This window comes from Channa argus, chromosome 7 (assembly GCF_033026475.1).
Source record: "Channa argus isolate prfri chromosome 7, Channa argus male v1.0, whole genome shotgun sequence".
NCBI classification, from domain to species: Eukaryota; Metazoa; Chordata; class Actinopteri; order Anabantiformes; family Channidae; genus Channa; species Channa argus.
The window spans coordinates 3,030,242-3,045,626 of record NC_090203.1 but is presented as its reverse complement, the minus strand read 5'-3'; the positions used below and the strand labels follow the sequence as shown (position 1 = coordinate 3,045,626).

General features: G+C 40.6%; 1 protein-coding gene across 2 annotated transcripts; it reads right to left on the bottom strand.

The window, feature by feature from the left end:
• Nucleotides 1-4,629: 4,629 nt before the first annotated feature.
• On the bottom strand, nt 4,630-15,124 carry tbx20 (T-box transcription factor 20). 2 transcript variants are annotated; one of them, XM_067510340.1, is made up of 8 exons: nt 14,673-15,124; nt 13,530-13,767; nt 12,587-12,751; nt 11,526-11,634; nt 9,541-9,699; nt 8,705-8,781; nt 6,857-6,969; nt 4,630-6,712 (listed from the first exon to the last, which is right to left on the bottom strand). In XM_067510340.1, the coding sequence occupies exons 1-8, from the start codon at nt 14,800-14,802 to the stop codon at nt 6,384-6,386; spliced, it is 1,320 nt and encodes a 439-aa protein (XP_067366441.1). In that variant the 5' UTR covers nt 14,803-15,124; the 3' UTR covers nt 4,630-6,383. The 2 variants fall into 2 exon arrangements, with proteins under 2 accessions (XP_067366441.1, XP_067366440.1); XM_067510339.1 differs by having other exon boundaries at nt 6,857-6,973; nt 8,706-8,781.
• Between the last annotated feature and the right edge of the window lie 261 nt (nt 15,125-15,385).

Here is a 15,385-nt window from a genome sequence, read left to right as displayed (position 1 = left end):
AAGATCAAAATCTGCAAAACCCATAAATGCATCAATAATTATAATCAATAATGTCGTATTTACGGATGTGAAATAAGCCTTTCTGCATGTAGAATACTTTTTATTCTTTTGGGCTTTTACCTAACATTTAAAATACAGGACCTCTGAAGATGTCTGCACTGTGGTAACGATGCCTTTAAAGTGAATCTGTTTGTTTTTTATTTATGGGGAAAAAAAACAGATTCGATCATAGCCACTTGTATGTATGACATCACTCTCCTTGTCACCTTATCATTTCTGGTTTCAATGCCACGAAGTTTGTATCCACACTACTACTCTCCTGGCAGTAGAAAACACAGCACGATTTATATTATCACCCGAGCTTTTCGTCCAGTGACAGGTCAAACTGGAAGCTGTGAAAAAAGTTTCACTTGGAAATAATTTAGTGTTTTCACATATAAATAATCTGTAGCTTTCACCAGTATGAAGTGTTCACCCCTTTGGAAATAACTTATTGTGTGGGGCTGTTGGATGTGTGGAGTTTAGCAGCTGAACGATGAGGTCACTGTCTCATCAGAAATGATCCCAGACACAGACAACATATCAGTGAATCTGCCGAGCTCGCGGCTCCATTCAGGAGAAAAAAACGTTTAGACCCGGACAGTGTGCACAGTAAGACCTTTTCATTGCAGATGTTGCTGCTGATGTTGACATATCTGAGCATCCATAGTAGGAACTTGTCGCATTTTATTGTCATAGATAAAAGGTCTGTATTATACACAATATTTAACATCTATGTTCTTTCAAGCTTAACTTATCACACTGATTTTTTTTTAATTCTGTAACGCTTTTTCCACATTGTGTAATCAAGTCCTGTATCTTCTATATTTCCCCCGAGGAACATCCCATCATATAGTGGGAATCAACGGCTCTTGTTTCAAACCCACATCATTGGTAAAGGCTGCGCTGCACTGAGGTGAGTCCCGTGTTCACTTATTGTGCCTGAAGTCCTTCCTGAGCCACATAAACGGAGCCATCGTTTGTTGGTGTTAGTCAATGGAACTCTGCCATTATTTTTTATTACTTACAATTGTTTTTTTACCATCTGTAACAAATCAGTCTTTTCCCCCCACTTTTTCTAAGCATTTTGATCAAAAGGATGATGCAGACAGACAGAGCTGTTGTGTTGCAGTCACATCAAATTTAAAACATTTCCATCTTTGTTTTGCACCTGTTGCTCATATTCCTCACCCCCCCTGAGGTCATCTGACTGCCAGTTGAAATACTTTTGGTTATGTTGTATTGTGTCTGATCATAACTACCCCACAGCATGTTGTTGTAATTGCAACAGGTTACCTCAACCTTAACATTAACGTTAACCTTAAAAAAAGAAACTTAAAATACCTCAGTTATTTGAATATACAAAGTTGTCCTACACTTATGTGGATTATAGCCAATAAATACACCTTTACTATAGATTTGATTTTTTTTTTTTAATCCACAAATGATTGTATCACACAGATCTTTGATCCTCTGCACTTCTGAGTAAGATGAGGAAAATAAATAAATATATAACATTTTCTGGCACAAATGTCTGAATTAGTGAATTATTTTTCAGACTCAAAGTTACATAAATATCCAGCTGTAATGTGATACTTTAACAATCAAACTGTCCATACAGTTTTAAATGTGCAAGAAGGCAAAAAAAAAAATTCAAATTGTAAGTATAACTTCTAACATTATGACCTAAGAATTGATGCAGGCGTGAGGACGTTCTGAAACAGTTAACCACTAGGTGGTGCTGTAGGATATGACTGTGACAGTAATGGACGCGTACAATATTTTTCCCATTTGCTTAAGACACTAATGTCCACTCAGAAATCATATTTTCCAAACAGAAACAGAAGATGACAAATGGCAAGATGACAAAATAACACATTTTGTTTGCAAAACACTTTTTCAAAACTTTGTCAAACTAACACAAAGTGCAGCTTACAACATGGAGATTTTAGTTGAGGGAACAAACCCTGCTGCACATTTTTGAGATTTTCCTTGTTGTCTTGATTGATTCCGGTGTTTCTGCCTGCAATGCAGCTGCCTTTGACATGCAGGACTAAGAATGAGCATCTAGACTGGACCAGTTCAGACACTCAATATGCCACAGAATGTGTACTGTATCCTTTCTTCAATAAAACAAAATAAGGAATGTAATCCATCAGATTTCATTTTCTTTTTTAATTCTCTTCTAATTGAGGGAAATCAATGACAAAGTTTCAATACATCTGCAAGAGAGTATTGCTGCTGTGCTAAGAAGGTGATTTTAAGCAAATGAACCCTAGTTTTACCAAACACGTCAAAATGTTAGCTTTGTGATGCAACCACAGCCAGTGTCTTCTTGTGTCAGTCCCACGTCTGGATAAATGAAGAGGATGGTGTCAGGAAGGGCATCTGACATAAAACACATGCCAAATCAAACATGCGAATCATGAATTTCACACCGAATCTGACATTCATACTGTATCAGTCGTAACCCAGGTTAACGTCGACCGCCACCGGTGCTGTTGGTCGAAGAAGGAGAGGAGGAAGGTTTGTTCATAGGCAGAGAGAGAAGTGGAAAGCTAAGAATGTAGGACTGACAGAAGGGACTTTGAATGTTGGGACTATGACAGGGAAGGATAGAGAGTTGATTGACATGATGCAGAGAAGGAAGGTGGACATACTGTGTGTCCAGGAGACCAAGTGGAAAGGTAGCAAGGCTAGAAGAGAAGAGAAGGAGAAATTCTGTAGGGAGTTGGATGAAGTGATGCAGAGCATCCCCATAGGTGAGAGAGTGGTGATTGATGTTGGTAAAGGGAACAGAGGTGATGAGAATGTGATGGGCAGGTTTGGTCTTCAGGACAGGAACACAGAAGGACAGATGGTGGTGGACTTTGCAAAGAGGCTGTAGTGAACACTTTCTTCCAGAAGAGACTGAGTGGTCAGGAGGTGCTCCCAGATGACTGGACCACTACAGCTAATGTGATCAGGGAGACAGGTAGGAGGGTACTCGGTGTGTCATCTGGAAAGAGGAAAGTGGACGAGGAGACTTGTTGGTGGAATGAGAAAGTTCAGGAGTGTATACAGAGAAAGAGGTTAGCTAAGAAGAAGTGGGACACTGAGAGGACTGAAGAGAGTAGATCAGAGTAATGGGAGAGTGGAAGGTGGAGGTGGAAATAGGTCTGAATCAAGGATCAGCTCTGACCCCCTTCTTGTTTGCTCTGGTGATGGACAGACTGACAGATGAGGTTAGACAGGAATCTCCGTGGACTATGATGTTTGCAGATGACATTGAAAACAGAGGAATGAAGTTTAGCCGCAGTAAGACAGAATACATGTGTGTGAATGAGAGGGACCCAGGTGGAACAGTGAGGTTACAGGGAGCAGAGGTGAAGAAGGTGCAGGACTTTAAGTACTTAGGGTCAATGGTTCAGAGCAACGGAGAGTGTGGAAAAGAGGTGAAGAGGCGAGTGCAGGCAGGTTGGAACAGGTGGAGAAAAGTGTCAGGTGTGTTGTGTGATAAAAGAGTATCAGCAAAAATGAAAGGAAAGATGTAGAGGTAGAAAGATGCTGAGGTTGGAGCTGCCAGGCAGGAGGTCTAGAGGAAGAGCAAAGAGGAGATTTATGGATGTAGTGAGAGAGGACATGAAGTTAGTGGATGTGAGAGAAGAGGATGCAGAGGACAGAGTTAGATGGAGGCACATGATTCACTGTGAAGACCCCTGAAAGGAAACAGCCCAAAGGAAAAGAAGAAGATAAGAATATTAGCTTTATCATCTTTCCTTTTAAAACCTAAATTCTTTGCCTAAAATTCTCCACCGGCCTTTAGAAGATATAGAATAATTTGAATGACTTGATAGATATTTGCATGATAGTTAATGGAAATAGATCAAATTTGAGTTTGTTGCTCACCAACAGAAAACATCAGAAAAGACGCTCACAGAATTCTCTATGCATAAACTACATATCTTTATCAGTTTTGGCTTGTAAATTATTATAGGATTTAATTTGGAAACACAATTTCAGTAAGTGAAACAACAACTCCGTGTTAGGGTGGTGATATATATTTGTCAGGGTTTACAAAGGACTTTTCTTAAATGTGGCATAGTACAGTACATTACATGTTATTTCGAGGGAGCAAAATAAATATATTGCACATAAAATCAGTAAAACACAATCCTGTTCTGTGTCGTATTCAGATTATAGCATACAAACAGAAACAAAACATCTTCAGTGGTGCGTTGTCATTGGAAAATGTATTTTACATTTACTCTGATGGAAATGATTCGGTTCGGGCTGTAGATCAGACAAGGGCAAAGATTTGATTTCGGAGCCCGAGGAAAAGGCCAAGACTGCTCCTCTTTCTGTAATAAACGGATGAGCTAAACTCACCTGCACACGGATAATATGCAAACAGTCAGAACACAGCGTCTGTGTGCAGATTTCACTGCAACAGGCCTCGTGACAAATGCAGCACGTTGACAGAGTTTGTGTAACACTTTCTACTGTCAGGTAGCATCATCCCACCTGCTTTGACTACTCCACCAGTAAGTTGGCATTTTTAGGCACCTGCACCGCACCCGAGCGTTTGAATCTACTCCAGCAGCTTTTAAAAAAAAATGTATTTGAGATTTAAATGTAATTTTAAATTTTCCATTTAAATGAGAGCACAGAACCATCATTTCCAGGTGTGGATGCTCTGAGTGCAACATTTGTGGCCACTTAAGGAAATTAACAAAGTGACAGGAGGTGACGACTTTCAGACGAGTGTGTTTGAGCTTATCACAGGCTTGTTGGTGAAACTCAGTTGAGGCCCCGTCAAACCAGAACGTAACACAGCAGGGATTTATTTGTAGAAGTGGTGGTTTAAGGGTTTAAGTGTAGCAGGGCCTTTTTTTTTTTTTTAACCCTTATTATACCTGATTTGAAAAAGTTCACAAAAGTGGAGTGAAATACCTGCTGGAGGTGTGGTTATTGTCTTTACTGGTAGACAGTCAAAGTGTTTCGCCCCTTGTTCTTTCATCACTTCTGCAGCCTTTCATACACAGAGAAGATTAGATCGAGGTGGGTGGTGCAACATTTTTAATCTTCCCCTCTTTTTAAAGTCCCTGGCTTCCTGTTTTATCAAATTTCAGTACAGTTTGCTGAAGATTTTAACTCATAGTTCACTAAAGTTGAATTTCACATGAAAATTGTGTGTAGACCTGAATATGGAACTGGACTGTAAATATTCGGGGGGGGGGGGGGCAGTCCATCACACACAAACACTGTCTTCCCCCACACAACCCATAAACTTTACATTGAGTTAATGTCATTCACTTGAAATTATTTTTGTAGCTCCCGAAAAATTTTTCTGCATAAAATAAACATCACTGTTGTAACACAGACAGTAATAACTTCAATGTGTCCTGTCAGCAGATATAAAGATTTCTTTTTTATAACGGAGGCCTGGGCTGCAGATGAGGTTATAATTAGTGACCATTAGGGTAAATTGCCAGCAAAATGTCTCTGAATCCATCCTGCTATTTACTTTTCCACCACGGTTGAATCCACGGCTTCAGCTAATATTAACATATTCATGTGGGAATTGTTTTCTTAAAGCTTGTGTGTGACCGGACCCTCGTCTCAGACGAGGTTCTTCATCCAATAGAATTCCATGTAACGTTCACACGGTGTGTTTGTCTACTGCGGTCTGCATGCGTCCTAAGATTTTTTTCTTCTTTTTTTTTTTTGCACTCTACAGTGAGAAGTTTCCTATGAGTAAATGTAATATTTCCCTCTCTGTACAATGCATTGTCACATACTGTATGGTTCTGAAATGGACTGTACATGGGGCTGGCTTTCTAGAAAACACAGAAAAGCTGAGGTGGCCATTCTTGCCTCTGCGACACGCTCGAGTGTTCAGACTCGGGCTGAGCCTTGTTGTCCAACATGCTGCAGCATCAGAGGAGTCTCTCCACAAAGGATCAGCTTCCGTTGCATTGTTTGAAGGCTCACACAGCAACCTGCCGTATTTAACCAAGACCCCTGTAGCCAGCAGTGATCTTTAGTTCGGCTAATTATTAAATCTGTTCTTCAAGGGCAAGATCAGACATGCTCCTTATCAACTTGCCATAGTTTTCGTTGAGTCTTTAGCGTTCAACATCGCTATAGAGTTTGTAGAAACATCTGTACCTGCTGTTTTTTTGTGCAGGACTTTTTCCCTGTATTAGCTTTCAGTCAGCCAAATCCTCTTTGTGACATTACCGTGACTTCGCTATTTGCAGGTGAACTATTTACAAAGACCAGAGGGAAAAATACAAACTTGTTGAACAGGATTAGGGGTGAGGGTCAGAGCAAGGCTTGACTATGTCATCCCTAGAGCGGAGTCATACAAAGGGCGTCATGACCGTAGAGGAGTGGCGAAGTCCCTGGATGGCGGCGTACGGCCCCTGCTGGAAATAGTGATGGTAGCGAGGCATGTGGAAGGATGGGAAGGACGGCCCACTGCCCTGCATTGTTCCAGCCAAAGCGGTGGGCGTCAGCGGCATGCCAAGCCGGCTGTAGGGGGGCAGGGAGCCCTGGATGGGGTGGGGCAGGGAGGCGGCGCTGGTGCCCATGGCAGATAGAGACTGTGGGTGCTGGAAGCCGGAGAAGCCCGATGTGGTGGTGACCCAGGAGCTCAGGGAGAGGTTGTCTGAGGCGGTGAAGGCAGAGCCTGCAGAAGACAGACAGCCGTAAAAATCTGGGTGACACAAAGGTACAAGTCTGATCAAAACCTACAGTTTTATTGTTGTCCAGCTATTGACCTTAGGTCATATGACGGGGGATGGGGGGGGGCCCAAACTGGCAGGTTTCTCACCTCTGGTGTGTGCGGGGTGTCCGTCGTCGCCCAGGTTCTCCTCCTCACCAGCATAGGTCCGGATGGGTGACCGGGCGTACGAGTGCTTGTGGATCAGATTCTCAACACTTTCCCTGCAGCAAAAGCCGAAGAGAGAGCCCCAAAATAAATCTCTTTTGTTTCAGCAGAGACACTAACAAGGACCAAATCAACTGGGTTCTTATTAAAAACAGTATTAATTTTGAAGGATTGAATATTAGTGAACACTGTTCACTGTTGAAAAAACACCTTTTTTTCCTCCAAAGACTGAAACAGAATGCTACTGTTTAAACACATTACACACACAGATGTTTGAATCACAGTTTCACTTGTAACATTTCAGTACTTTTCCTGAGTTGAGGTTTACGAATGTGAGAGGTCACAGATTCCAGAGTCTCTATACATTTCTGTACATTTATGGAGTATTTGTGTCCTCTCTGCACTGTATGTTTATGTCCTGTTTATGTTGACTGTACATGTAGATTTGAGTGTGTGTGTGTGTGTGTGTGTGTTCACTATCCCACAAAGTGCATTAGCTCATTTGAGTCTTGTCAGACAGCACTTCTCAGACACAGTGACACAAATTGTTGGGGGAGGTATTGTGTGTGTGTGTGTGTGCGTGTCTATGAGTGGACAGGCAAGTGGTCTGCATCATGAGAGCCATGCGTCCGCATTAGCAGCCCACGCCCCCCGCCCCTCCAATTAGGTTAGGGAAGTGCAATATCTGTCAGCAGAGGAGTACAAATGTGTGTGTTTTTATCAGCGCCAGGCCCCTCTGGCGTAGGGGCCACGGCAAACTCCCACAATGCACAGCAGGGCTGGAGGGAGACAGGGGGGGGGGGCGGAGCATGCTGGTTTCAATCAGTCACAGCAGCCAATTGAATTACAGTGTGTTTTAGTGCAGTGGCCGACTCCAGACTAATGTGATTTCCGCAGCTCCCTGAAGATCAATTGATCAGGCCTAATTCACAGCCTTCAAAAAAGAGACACAGAGGAGGAGGTGGGGAGGGTTTGGGGCTTGTCTGCCTGCTTTTCCACCGTTTCTGTTTGGGATGTTTGAATGAGGGAAATGAGCAGATGGCTTGATTTGGTCATCTGATTTCGGTCGTAGCGCTGTAATCAGGAATTACAAGAAGTGTGTGTTTTGGCAGTGTCCATAAAAATCCTTTGTAGGGGGATTTGTTGTAAGCCTGTGTGTTTGTGTGTGTGTGTACACATCTCTGTTGTTGTGTGAAATTTTAGTTTGATATCGTCCTTGTGAGACAGGCTTTGGCCAATCCCCAACAACTTAGAGCTGTCTCAATGAGTGTCCTTGTGCATTTGTGCACCAGGTACTAAAATTTAAAAATATAACTACAAAAACTGTGAAAGAAAGGAAAAATTAAAATAAGAAAAGAGTCATGATAAATGTGCAGTGAATGAAATCTAGAAAGAAGACAAAAAGAATCAAAATGAAGGAAGGAGTGAAAAATACGGCGTGTAAAAGGACAAGAAATAAAATTACGAGTATAGAAAAGGAAACGGAATGAGAAAAGCAATACAAAGTTAAAAGATAAGATGGCGAATAGAAGACAAATAGAAAAGAAGAGAAAGTCAACTAAAAATATTGAGAACAAAATATGAAACGGAGAGCGAAAAAAGATTTGAAGAAGAAGTAGAGACGGTAAAAATCTGTGGCGCACGAGTGATCTGACAAACATGACAAACACAACCAAACACGGCAGCCGCCGTGTTTCCCAACGAGCAGCAGGATTCCTGACACTATCTCCTCCTTGTGCTTCTTATCGACAGAGAGCAAACAAACAGTGCAGGACCCAGAATCCCCTGTACCTCTCCATGTCCGTCAGCCTAGACGAGTCCCGGAAACCTTTGGCAAACGGGTTGCTGTCAATCTTCAGCTTGGTTATCTGGGAAAAACACAGCAGGTGAGCAAAAAGGTCAGTTTTCTCCTCTTTTTATGGACTTTTGATGTCTGTTTCTCTGCTCCTCTCTGCAGCTCGGTTAAGTAAATGTTTCCTTAGCTTCAATACAAATCGGAGAAGGGCCATTAAATGCAGGTTGTGCAACAAACATGTACTGTATGTCTCCTGGGATAGGAGACCACTATGAGGAAAACTCCCGATGATGTCGTCTGGAGGAGGTTTTCGGGCTAAAGGCAGAGATTTAGTTTAACATTGAATTCGGTGGATGAATACAGGACTTGCACTCAAACTAAAACCATAGGAATAAAGTTGAAAATCACTTGCAAAGTCCTACATGAGTATTTACATACATGTGCTTCTATAGTACTCAGTGACTTTAAGGGTTTCTGGCTCAGTAACATTTAAGAAAATATTATTAACTAAATATATTATTAGTTTAAAAACTAATCCAGTTTATGTTGAGGACAATTTGCAAACACACTGTACTATGTTGGTTTTAGTAAAGAAATAAAAAAATAACTCATTAAATTCATTAAAGTTAACGTGTATCGACCCAAACTGGGCCAATTTTTTAATCTCAACTTCTGAAGAAGGGAAATATGAATTTTCAATGGGGGCTTTCAAGAGCGTGACACAACCAAAAGATGTAAAAAAAAAAAAAAAAAGCTTTTGTTTCCATGGGAACCGACGGAAGCGTTCAACGGGAGGAGGCACAACGTGGCCTCCGCTGCACCGCGTACTCACCAGCTGGTTCTGATAGGCCGTGACAGCGGTGAACACGGTCTCGACGAAGACGAATGTGCGAAACTCCTCAGACTTGAGGTTGAGCAGCGAGGCCGTGTGGTCTTTCTTCTTGATGATGTGGACACGTGGCTGGTACTTGTGCATAGAGTTCAGGATGATCTGCAGAAGACAATCAGAGTCCGAATAAAAGAAAGCACGAGTCGGGAAAAAGCAGAGGACAGTTTGACCATGACAGGACTCAAGAGTAGATCAGGATCCAAACAGTTTCAGAAATGCGGCGCAGGTATTTTAGCTGCAACTATGGTTTAAAAGCTGGTGAAAACATAAATGTACCGGCAGCTGCTAAATTTTTTTAAAAGTTTTGTCAGTTTGCTTAGAAATATTTAAACGGACATTTTTATTCTATTCATGAACATAGTAATTTCAAAAAAATAGTAAGTTTTTTAATTAAGAAAAGAGAATTTATACATGCGAATTGAAATAATGTTACAACAGTGAAATGAACTCGTAATAATCATAAAGATAATCTGCTTTTTGCAGCTGACTCCAAGAGTCTGACTAAATAAGATGATGAAAAAAATGACACAGAGAGACAAACATGTGGAAAAACATAGGAGAAAAACTGGGGCTGGGGGGAGTTGGGGGGGGAGTGAACAGATAAAGTTATTAACACTGCAGAAGTAGCAGCATCATGGTGAGAGTTTCCCTCCTCAGTCTGGCTGCAGCCCAAGAACTATTACTATTTATTGTTCTTACACAGTAATGACAGAAATAGAAACGTGTGTGTAACATTCTGTGTTATATGGAAAAATAGAAAAGCACGCGGGGAAATTCATATTACTGTTCCTCCTGGTAAGTTGGTGAGCTTTATGGAAACAAAAAGCAGTGTTAAATATGTTTACATTTTTGAACTGGACCTTTTAAAAAAAATATACAGTTACAGACCAGGAGTGTAATTAATTCATTTATTTATGGAGTGAAAAACACAATTTCAAGATCAATATTATTGAAGAAAGTGAACTGAAATAACGGGAATAGTGGTTAAAAAATAAATTTAATTATTTTTAAAATAATGCTGCTTTGCTTGCGCTAAATTAGAGATAAAAAACAAAAAACAAATGTCATGTCATCAAATGATGAGACCTATTTCTGTATTTGGCTCAGATTATAATATCTATTTTTTTAAATCGTAACATTCATGTGACACAACTTTAATATGATTGTGTCCATTTTATTTGATTGTATTGCTTTTTACATGAGGCCATAGCTAAATAATATATAGATATACATAAACGCATAAAAACATATCACTTTCGCCAATAAAAGGGAATTAAATAATAATCTATTTACAAATAAAGAGCATCCTGTCAAATCATAAAATACAGTTATTTTAATATTTCGTTCGTATGTGTGATTTATCTCCCTGCATTGTTCCGTGAAGATATTTCAAGATTGAAAATAATAATAATAATAATAATAATAATAATAATAATAATAATAATAATAATAATAATAATAATAATAATAATAATAAAAACACTATGATCTTTTTCCCAGGTTGTTTTCTTGCTCTGCTAAAGGTTTTTTCCTGCTCCCTGCTTGAACTTGCCATAATGCCTTTAGCCAAAGGAGGATTTAAGGAGCAATTTGCTTGAATCAGACGAATAGTTAAAAGCTCTCGGGGGCCTTTGGTTTCTGACGGATACAGATTTTGTACCAATACCGCACGATTTTCTAACGCAAATATGTTTCAAAATTACGTGATCGATACTTGGAAGTCAACAGAATAAATGTTGCCGTCCTTTATAATCCAGGCCAAACTGGCCACTTTCGATTTTAGCCTCCACATCCGTCAGGCTGTTTGCAATGAGGACTTTCTAGCAGATGGGGTCTTTGCTTCGAGCCTTTCACCTCATCGGACGGGGTTTCGCAACCCCACGCGATAATTCCGGAGTCACAAGAGGAGGAAAGGAACAAGTGCTCACATGTCCGTGTTGGTCCAATTCGTTGTTTGTCAGCTTGACTTTCTCGAAAGAAACCATTTGCTTCATCAGCTGCTCTCCGGTGAACGGAGAGTCCGGGTGGACGTACAACCTGCAGGTGTGGAACAGGTGAGCACAGGTACATGGTTAGTCAGGGTCAGGTTAGGCTCGTGGACTTTAACTTTCAAACCAAGGCCAGCGTCACATGCTTCCAAGTGTTGGAATCTAAGGGCTGCTGGAGGTTGCATCCTCGGCTCTGATTGGCTGACAGGCGTGCGAAGCCGACGCTCCACAGCCAATCGGAGCACTGACTGAATCAGACAGTTCTGCAGGTAATGACGATCGTGGAGCGAGACGCCATTTTCATTTTTTTTTTTTAAATATGTGTGGAAGTATTTCAACTTAAACTAACTGAACCCTGAAATAAATTCTAAATCATATCGGAAAAAAAGAAAACATTTTCCAAATGAGGCTCCACGTAACAAATGTTGGTGTAATTTTTGCTGATTTAAGCAGCTTTCATGACAGAGGGAAATAAATTATGCATTCTGAGATTTTCCCAAATTCATCATCAACATTAAAATCATGGGTTCAGTTTGGCTCGTTATTTTAAAATTGTGCAAATTAAAAAAAAAATCTCAATCGCATTTTGAACCACAACAGTTTTATTTTGTACGGATAATAAAACGTGTTCAAAACTTCAAAGGTGAATAAACATCAGCGTCTCTGCCGTCACTTGTCTGTCCGTCCTTGTGTTTAAACGCCACGTGCCCGTGTCACGCGCGGCACCTTTTAGCGTTAATTCAAACATCCGTTGTTAGAAAACTAAATGTTACTTATGACTGACAATCATTTTATTATAACCCACTAATAAAAATGAAATGGTGCATTTCTCAAAAAAAAAAAACCCAAAAAAACAACAAACTCAATTCCGATTATTTATTTTTTTGGGTTTCTAGAATATTCGGATTTGACCTGTGAGAACGTGGTGTGTGTCCCGCAGCTTTCAGTGCGTGTGTTTGATTTAGTTTCAGAGAAGTGCGGAGGAGGGTGAGGCCCTGTACCTGGCAGGCAGAGGAGGGTCGGCCTTACCGGCCACCAGCCAGGAGGAGCGGTGGTAGGCGTAGCGGTACCGCTTGTTGTCCACCGGGACTATGTCCATTAGCACGATGTACTTTGAGTCCTGGTCCACCCCGGAGAAGGACACTCGGATTGTAGGGAACATCCTCCTAATGAAGGAATAAATGGTATTATTTTTGTTACTACTACTAATAATAATACTAATAACAATAATAACAACAACAACAACAACAATAATAATAATAATAATAATAATAATAATAATAATAATAATAATAATAATAATAATAATATTGTTGTTGTTGTTAACTAAGTCCTACTGTTATGTGCATCCCAGACAACATGATAAACCTTCATTGGTTCAGACCTTCACCTGCAGGGTGCTGGCGTGATTTTAGAGGCTCAACAGAGCAGCTTTAAATGTTGTTACACTGCAGAGATAAAATACTAAAGACATTATTTCTTTTTTTTTTTAATTTATGCCAATTTGCTTTAACGGGCTGCGTTTAGATGTAGAGAAAATAAAATCCCAAATAGTGTAAGGCAGACAATTTATATTATACTTTTTCTTTATTTAATTTATTTTTATTTTTTTTAAACTTTTTAAATGTAGATCCAATATACAAATAGTGTCCTATTTGGCCAACCAGGCTTTTATATCCACGTGTAATCGCATTGGCAGAAATGTAAAAAGTAAATCTACCAGAGTAAAATACAACTACATATTTCCCCATATCTTTACATTTTATTTCAGCTATTTTTTTCTTATCCTTTGTTTGTTAATTAAGCACTATCATATCTTACTATTATTACCCTTACTAGTATTAGTAGTAGTACCACTGAAAGATATTTAAAAATAAATGTTATAAAGAATTAATAAATAATAAAACACAAAATGAATATATAACAATATATGAGCGCCACAACCTTCCAGACTTGGTGATGATCATTTCGGTGCCGAGCTCGTGAAATTTGTCCCACAGCTCTTTGGTTTCCAGGCTGCACGAGATCTTCGCCATTTCCTCGCTCGGAATGCCGGGAGTGGTGGGGATGAGCGGCTCCGTACACACCGCGGGCGCGCTCCCGTTGAAGTCCCCGTGTCCGTCCAGAGAGGACATGTCAGCCAGAGCCTGCTGGTTACAAGAGGACTTCTCCACGAATTGCTCTTTGTTGACGAATCGTAGACGGGAAAAAAAAAAAAGAATCGTGAACAAAATTGTAATTTTTATATTTTCTTGGATACGTAATGGCTGCAGCAGATGTGTTATAAAATACAAAGAGTTCTGACATCTGGGGTGAAATCTGCTAAAATACAATCGTCATAATTACCTGTACTGTGTTCGACTGGCCACCATTTAATAAACGCAATGTAAAGAAAATAGTAACGATGCTGCCGCAGTTTCTGGTTTGACGTTTCAGTTTATGAACCACGTTTAACGATTTTAGAACAATTTATTACAAATTCCACTTCCACACTTTCTCTTCGTTTGACAAATTTAAAATTGAATTTGCCACAGCAGCTTGTAGATTGGATTCATGTTTGGAAAGTGAAGGCTGCAAATGACCCAAAGTCCTTATGAGACAAAATACAATTAACCTACATTTAAAAGAGCTTTAAAATCTCCCCAGCAGTGAAAGTCAGGAGGGCAACACGTGAAAAATGATTACAACTGACATCACTATGCTACAATTTCACGTTTGTGTTTTTTTTTTTAAGTCAGTTAATATTCGCGCTGCTGCCAGTTTTGAATTTTCACTGGCTACATGTCGAACCATGGATCTTTTACACCAGCTGTTCGTGCAAAACATTTTTAAGGCTCGTGCTTTATGCTTATCTCCGTTTTTTCTTCCTTTGCTTGATCGTGGATGTTCTACATTAATTTAAGCGCTTTAGATTCTTTACAAACGGCGGTAACAGGTGTAACATTTACCTGTAATCTAAAGCACAAACACACTCCTACAGGTTTTACTTTAATTCACAGTCCAGGTGTAGTGTTTACCTGCGACCCACAATAGAAAGAGGCCAATTTGACACTTGATGGGTTTTATTTGATTCCGTCCGGTTCTTACCGAGCGGCTTGATGGTGTTCTCCTCCGTCTCCTTGTCCTTGGTGGACTTCCCACTGGACATCAGGGCTGCTATCGAGAAAGCGTTTGCCCGGGACGAGAGCTGCGGTTTCGGCGATGACGTGTACTCCATGTCGGTGGAAAAGCTTGGACCAAAAATATTCCCGTTTTATTGGACAAATTAAAAAGAAAAGAAAAAAAACCTTCAGAAGCGCTGAAGTCCGCCTGTGTTTGGCTCCTGCGGGAGGAAAAGGCAAAAGCGCAGTAAAAAAAAAACGTTTCTCTTTAACTTTGCGCCTCACGCATAAACAATCTGCACGTCTGAACGCAGAAATTCTCGCCCCCTGTGGAAACACTTGTCACTGACGTGAAAGTCTTGGATGCATAGTGAAGGAAGCAGGAGCTCTGTACGCCTCTGGCAGCGCCAGGTCTGAGGCCGACTGCGCTTTGGGAAGCTCCAGTCCGCTTTACCCTCCCCTTATAATTCCACTGTGCCCTCCAATCACTGCCTCCAGCTCCACGTCACACTCCCACTGGGCCACAGCAGATCTGATACCGAGCAGCCAATTAAATAACTGCAGGCTGTCAGGGCGTTTTCAGGCCAAAGAAGCAAAAACACAGAAAGTCAGTGGCTGGAGACGAGCGGAACTTTTACCACCTCAAGCCAGAGAGACATGTACAGTAGTTTGGACCGTGTGAAAGAGGCTTGAATGTTT

Coding starts and splice junctions, on each gene's coding strand:
- tbx20 (XM_067510339.1), bottom strand. CDS start 14,802: ATGGAGTACACGTCATCGCCGAAACCGCAGCTCTCGTCCCGGGCAAAC. Junction 9,700..11,525: donor AATTGGACCAACACGGACAT/GTGAGCACTTGT, acceptor TGTCTTCTGCAG/ATCATCCTGAACTCTATGCA. Junction 6,713..6,856: donor ACACCCCGCACACACCAGAG/GTGAGAAACCTG, acceptor TGTCTTCTGCAG/GCTCTGCCTTCACCGCCTCA.